Genomic DNA, 7049 nt, shown 5'->3' on the forward strand with positions numbered 1-7049 from the left:
TTTAGCAACTAATGTTAGGTTACATTTTGTTGGAAACGGTATATGAGAATCCACTTTGATCAATGAGTTATAATGAGTTTACACATAAGAAAGTACGACATGTTCTTCTTGTATTCTTTTTCTTTTTTTTTTTTGCACCCAAACTTATATTAGAATTAGACAGTTACAAGAAGATGAAGGCGATTCGGACAGCAAACTTGAAAGGTAAAGCAACTAAACCACAGATCAAAGATAGAAACACAAACTTGAACAAGCTTGATAGGATACGAGGAGAAGTATTGAAACTAACTATCACAAGAACACCCATGAAAGAAGTAGCAATCAATACATAAACCTCGACTGGAATAGAGTAAGTCACCATACATTATGACGTTAAAAGAACTGCCTCATACAAGGACAGGTTGACGCCGGAGGAGTCTCCGGTGAGCAAAGAACGTTGGACCAAAGCAGAGGCTAAACCAACAGAGATGGTTTTTGGTTGGACGCAAACAGGTAAGGTTACATCAGAGAAGTATCCGATGAACCAATTTCGCCGAAGATGGGCAGAAAAAGAACCAACAGGAGTGGTTCTAACCTGGAGACCAACAGAACTAGTCTCAACTGCAATCAAGCAGAGGCCGGAGTAGTATCCGGTAAAATCGGAGAAGTATCCGAAATTTCTAACCTTGCAACAAAGTGGTTCAAGAGACTGACCAACCTTAAGCAAAAAGAAGGAGACACACTGCTGGAGGAGCGCAGGTGGAGAGGTTGAGAAGAGGACTGATTCATCAACCGAGAGGAGGGACCAGCCCCAAACAAGAGGCCCACTGAAATGGATGAACACCTTCAGGGGAGCAACGGGAGGGAGGGGGAGGAGAGATAACCACTCTCCATCGAACTCACTGGAAAAACGGAAGCAATAGAAGGACAACGACCAAGGTGAGATGAACTTGTCATCTGGCGGATCGGGTGGGTCTAACGGATCCGGAGGAGACAAAAGGCTCACCCGCAGCGCTAAATCCGGTGGTCTTGGACAGGAGGAGCCCATTGAAAGCAGGAAAAGCTGAAACAGAGTCATGGAAGTGGAGACAAGCTTCGCCGGCGTCGTAGATCTACCGACGGGAGGAGAAGCAGATCGATTAGGCAGCGAAGAGGGCGGTGGAAAGACACCAGAGGATGGGAAGGACCATATCTTCGGCGAGAAGCTACCTCGGGCTTCGTGTCTGTGTCTGGGAGAAAAAAACTAGGGCGAACCTATATCTCAATAAATATCCGTAATTCTTCTTGTATTCTCTCTCGCAACTTTGACAACATAAGTGATGAGGGGAAAAAGTAGCTTTTCGCTCTTTTGACAAGAAAAACTGAAATAAAAGTCTCGAGTTTTTTTTTTCTCAACAGGATTGGACATATATATTAAAAACATAACATGGAAAAATAGAAACACAACACTAGGTTATTTATTATGTATAAAGTATACCCACACGTTACAAAATACGTAGGTATATCCTCACAATCTATCCTTTAATTATACCGACATGTATATGTTATTTTGCCATCCTTAATTATTACAAAGCTACAATCTATGCGTAAGTATTTCTTTTTATGTAATCAAAGCCACAAAGCCCCAACGCGTTGAAGCATTGGAATGAGAGAACGATTGAGATGGAGACTCATAACTTGATTGGCTCCACCAACGAGTTGCCCTCCTATGAACACCACTGGCACGGTTGGGCTGCAGCCAAGCTGAGCCAATGCTTGCTCTATATCTTTTGCTCTGTTGATCTCGTCTAACTCATAGATTGTCGGGTTCACACCAAGGTCTAAGAAGAGAGTTTTGATTGTGTGCGACATGCAGCAAGTGTTCTTGCTAAAAATCACTACCGTTTTCTCGGAGATCATCTTTTGTAGCTTCTCCATTGGTATTATAATGTAAAAGGAAGGGCGTTTGGAAAGCAGCTTGCAAACTAAAGGATAAAATTTGTGTGTTTTGATCGAAATGCGAAACTAGAGATGAAAATGGGAAAACTTGAGACTTTTAAAGAGATTGTTTATATCTTTGTGTGTGTTAAGATAAAAATTGACTTTGAGTTTATGTTTAATGTACAGAGTTGTCTATAAGGCTCCTCTATTTATAGCATCCTAAGGTACGTAAAGTTATCATATTATGGGTTCGATGTAGCACTTTTTTTATGGAATCAACTTTATAGCATGAAACAAAGAACACATTTTATATAATGAAAATTAAGATAGTGGGAGTATCCGAGAGAATGTGAGGCCCTGAGGCAATGATCGGTTTACACGTTCTTGACTCTTGCCTCTTGCATGTAAAGAATAAAACTAATTCGGTAAAACGTACAGATAACAAAATCTTAGCTGTGAAGAATATCTGATACGGACGAATCATGTCATATCTATATAGTACGGCCATATAGTTTCATTGTCTATAACATTAAAGTCAATCTACTTAGCGTTTGCTGCATATACTTCATAATTTTCATATATTTAGTTTTACTTGTACTTGTATTAGTGTTATGTGTTGAGGCTTTACAAAATTTTCTGCTTTGTGATCCGTTTTAATACATAAATAAACTATAGTTATGTATGCACTTTAATTACTTAAAGCTGCTAAACAAGATCGACATTGTACACAGGTTCACAACCTTAATTAAACCCCACCCCTTGACATATACATACGAACATAGTTAAAGTAGAGCGCCACTTCGTGAAGACTCGAGATCGTAAGGTATATCTCCAGAATAGTCTCTTATTTTGTTGTTTTGAGGATTACGTGGCTTCTTCACTTACCATCAAACCATTTTGTTTTATTATTCTCACTAAAATGTCATCATAAATCGATTTCGGAATAAAGTAAAGTCTTGTATGATTCTTGACATCGCTAAAATTCGATCTCATTCCATGACGATAAGGCTCAAAGGAACCACATTGTTGTGTTTTTTGTTTTTTTTCTCGGTATATATTGATCAATGGTGTGGCCCATCATTGATCCGCAGAGTCGTTTTTCATAAGGTCGTCATATTCATATCCCGTACATGTGTTACATAACACATATCATATGATCGCATCTAATTCCATACACTCGTACCATCCTATCACTTTTTTCGAGACATCTTATCATGTGTTATATTTTATACACGAGATGTTAATATACGTAATGTCTGCATGTTTAAATAAGAACAAAACTAGATTTGGACCCGTGCTACAGCACGGGTTGAAATACATTTTATTATTTTTAAAATATTATATATGTAATTGTATATAATATTATTTGGATGCAACTCATGCAAATAATTTTTATTATAAATATTATTCATGAAATGTAAATGTATTATGTAAGTCTTATATTTTTAATTTTAACCCGTGTTAGAGTATATAAAATTATTAATCCGTGCTAGAGTGTGTCCAACAGCTTCCGTGCTAGAGTATATAAAAATTTAACTCGTGCTTGAGTTTGTAAGTCTTAAAATTATAATATAAAAACAAAATTCAATCTGTGCTCTAGCATGGTCCTAATTTTTATTGAGCGTTATGCTTTATCAATAAAATTTGTGGAAAGTAAATTTCTAATATTGTGTTTAAAGATCTTTGGAAACAATTTGATATATGACTAAAATCTTCTAAAAATACAGTTTGAAAGATCCATGATTTATTTATTACCATTAATATATCAATTATCAATTTGGAATATCTCCAATTAAGGTTGCACCCAATATTTAGGTGTAACCATTAATATATGAATTAATCTATAACCTATCTATAACCTATTTGTAATCATTTATAATTAATTAAAAATATAAAGTCTAAAAAAACTATGTTGTGTACTTCTTTTTATTAAAAAGGAGATCATTTGAAATAACTCAACGATTATAATTTTAAATTAAATAATATAATTTAATCACTATAATATAAATTATATTGTGTACTTCTCTTTATTTTATATTATAATATAAATAATATAAACTATGTTATGTACTTTTCTTTTATTAAAAAGAAGATCATTTGAAATAACTATGTTGTGATCTTCATGATATATTTGCTCCACGATTTATGGATTTATTATTTATTATCTATATAGTCCACGATTTATGGATTTATTATTTATTATCTGTATATAAAGAGTTATCTTATGAAGAGTATATAACCTATTAGTATGCATTTGTAACCATTTATATTTTTTTATAAAGTCTATAAAACTTAAGTTGTGTACTTCCCTTTTATTAAAAAGGGGATTTATGGGTCAGTGTTATGATTTCACTAAAAAATCTAGAGTAATATTTAAAAGACATCTTTATCCCACTGATAGTTCAAAACCACGCTATATGTTCACAATGCAACCATCGATTATGTAATGACTTATTCCATTTAAAGATTCAATTTCGCTTAAGTGAAACAAATACAATCTTTCGAATTGCATAATATAGGTTAAACAGAATAAATAAAGGAAAATTGGTATTTTTTTTTTTCCTTTTCTCTTTTTAAAGAAACAATAGATTTGATTCAATGATGCATAGAGTATCAAACTTGTTGTATATGCTCTCCGTTTCCCTTCTTCATACCGACTCAACTTCCTTTGCTATATCGGCTGGATTTTCCTACAGAACCCAATTATGTAGTAAGCTTTAGAGAGGAGTTTAATTCTTGAAATGAGATCAAACTAATTAACTAGCAGTAGAGAACCAACCAATATTGACGCTCTAAATGTAAATACTTAAAACTTATTATACCTCTTCAACATCAACTTTATCTTCATCCTTTAAAACTGGAGTTTCATCATCATTTACTGTTTCAACGTTTTCATCGTTTTCCGCAGCTGCGGTTTGATCATTTTCAGCGGCTGAGATTTCTTCATGTTCTGTTTCGACGGTTTCATCATTTTCCGCGGCTGCGGTTTCTTCATTTTCGGTGGTCGGGATTTCTAAAACTTCTAATTCCGTTGTGACTGGAGGAGCTTCTACGTCCGGTTTTGGTTCTTCGACCTCAGTAGATGGAACTTCGGTATCAACATCACCATCACCATCAATATTATCCTCTACACTTTTCTCTTCTTCTGCCACCGTTTCAATATCACTATTTTCTGCTAATGAAAAAACAAATTGAAGATTTATGTCAAATTTTCTATACAAAACGTACACCTTTACAAGAAAAAGTTATGTAACACGTAAATTGGGTGTATGCATAGTTTTGCAATGTATGTAATATGTAACAAAACATTAAATCAACTTTAGAATGCATACCCTTTTGTTCTTCGACGACAACCGGTGGAACGGTCTCATTCACGTCGTTAACGGTCTCCTCGGTCACAATATTCTCGGGCACTATCGTCGCCACCGCCTTCATGGGAGAAGAAGTGGCCGTTGTTTCCATTTCCTCCGGTTTCTTGTCACCATTTGTCATCTCTACCGCCGTCTTCTCATCATAATCTCCTACATCGTTCTTTTCCTCCGGCTTCTTGGTATTGTTTTCTACGGTAATCTCTGGCTGGTCGCTCCAAACTACGTTGGAGATGTCGTTCTTTTTCCCGCACCGACAGCTTTCTTGTCTTTCAATTGTCTCGTTCTCTTTTCCCTTCACTGATTCAACTTCCGAAGGTAATTTTCTGATCTTTTTTGTGTAGTTTCCCGTAACAACATCATGTTTTGATTTCCCACAACCCATTTGTTGTTTCCTCTAATTAAAATACCAATTCTTTTCCTACAAGAACCTTCTTTTTTTTTTTGCTCCTTGTCTTTAATTATTTTTTGAAGAGAAAATCAAAGGGTTGATGGAAAAGAAGATGAATCTTTTGATGGATTTTTATTGAAGGAGATTGAAGAAACCGATAAACAAATTCCAGTTGTTTTCTTGCGTTGTGATTCACTTTTGTTAGACAAAAAAAATATTTTTTTTCGTTTTAGTTATTCTTTGGTGTTCCAAACTTAAGGCAGTGCCATTTTTCACAAAATTAAAGATCATTTAGTTTCTTTTTTTTTATTAATAGAATAGAAAAGGTTATGTTTAGTTAGAGAGAGACATGCATGGGATGTATCCTAAATATAATTACTTTTTAAATACATCCCATGCATGTCTCTCTCTATAAATATAATTACTTTTTAAATAAATGAATAACTCGTTGAACCCAAATGTATATATATATATATATATATATATACACAAAAAGAGATTTCATACTGAAACTTTCATCATCGTATTGATTAAAATGAATAAGATGCATATATAATTGGTTTAACTCATAAGTGAAAGACGTGCATGGGTAGATGATGATCGATCAATACAAAAAAATGGTTGAATCACTTTAAACTACTTACGTTTGTCGGTTTGTGTTTTCATTTGGATATTTGCCATTCAAATCTCCATTTTAAAAAGTATATAAATATTTCATATTCCGACAACAACAACAAAAATTTACGAGTTAGTATTGTAAAATTAAACATGACTTGGTTAGTACCTGCCGCGGGATTGGTTTTTTTATTTTTATTTTATCATATTTTTCTGTTTTGTTTTTCTCGATTCATAATTTAATATATGTTATTTGGAATCAATTCATAAGTTTTTGATAATTTCAATAGTACTTTTATTATTATTATTATTTACATCATGATACTTGAGTTTTTAATTTCATAAATTTAGTTTCTGAATAGATTTTAAATTTTCTACCAAATAAGTTTAGGGATTAGAAACCATTAGTTCTTGATTTGTTTCTCACTCACAAACCCTCTAGAACAGCAAGGCATATTACTCTTTGATGTCTACATTTTAAATGTTGTTGATGGATCTCTTAGAGTACTTTAGGTTTAGACACTTCAACCTTTGTCTCATAAATCTGACATAAACCAAAGATGAAGCTTTTGAAATTTACTAAGATCGAAAGGGAAATAAAAATGATAATTTTCACATAGAGAAGTAGTAGTAAGTCACTACAAAAAATCAGTTGTATTAAATCATTTATTTTCTATTATTGTATCAGTTTTAAGTGATGCAAAAATAATTTACATCACTTTAATGAATGATTTATATTTTGTCGATGCAAATAATTTGTATCAGTTTATATCAAA

At 33.6% G+C, this 7049-nt stretch overlaps 1 protein-coding gene and 1 pseudogene across 1 annotated transcript; both read right to left on the reverse strand.

Annotated features, from left to right (window-relative positions):
* Positions 1–1414: 1414 nt before the first annotated feature.
* LOC104732088 (monothiol glutaredoxin-S7 pseudogene) lies at positions 1415–2062 on the reverse strand (annotated as a pseudogene).
* Positions 2063–4341: 2279 nt separating this feature from the next.
* LOC104732090 (uncharacterized) lies at positions 4342–5908 on the reverse strand. The gene is made up of 3 exons (XM_010451612.3): positions 5232–5908; positions 4722–5071; positions 4342–4589 (listed from the first exon to the last, which is right to left on the reverse strand). Exons 1-3 carry the CDS (start codon positions 5650–5652, stop codon positions 4548–4550), a joined length of 813 nt encoding a protein of 270 aa, XP_010449914.2. The 5' UTR covers positions 5653–5908; the 3' UTR covers positions 4342–4547.
* Between the last annotated feature and the right edge of the window lie 1141 nt (positions 5909–7049).

This window comes from Camelina sativa, chromosome 12 (genome assembly GCF_030686135.1).
Source record: "Camelina sativa cultivar CO46 ecotype springtype chromosome 12, ASM3068613v1".
NCBI classification, from domain to species: domain Eukaryota; kingdom Viridiplantae; phylum Streptophyta; class Magnoliopsida; order Brassicales; family Brassicaceae; genus Camelina; species Camelina sativa.

Excerpts from the sequence above, each read along its gene's own strand:
- LOC104732090 (XM_010451612.3), bottom strand. The coding sequence starts at position 5,652 with ATGGGTTGTGGGAAATCAAAACATGATGTTGTTACGGGAAACTACACA. Across the intron at positions 5,072-5,231 it reads TGTCGTCGAAGAACAAAAGG|AAAATAGTGATATTGAAACG; the intron begins GTATGCATTCTA and ends TTTCATTAGCAG. Across the intron at positions 4,590-4,721 it reads ATAAAGTTGATGTTGAAGAG|GAAAATCCAGCCGATATAGC; the intron begins GTATAATAAGTT and ends TGGGTTCTGTAG.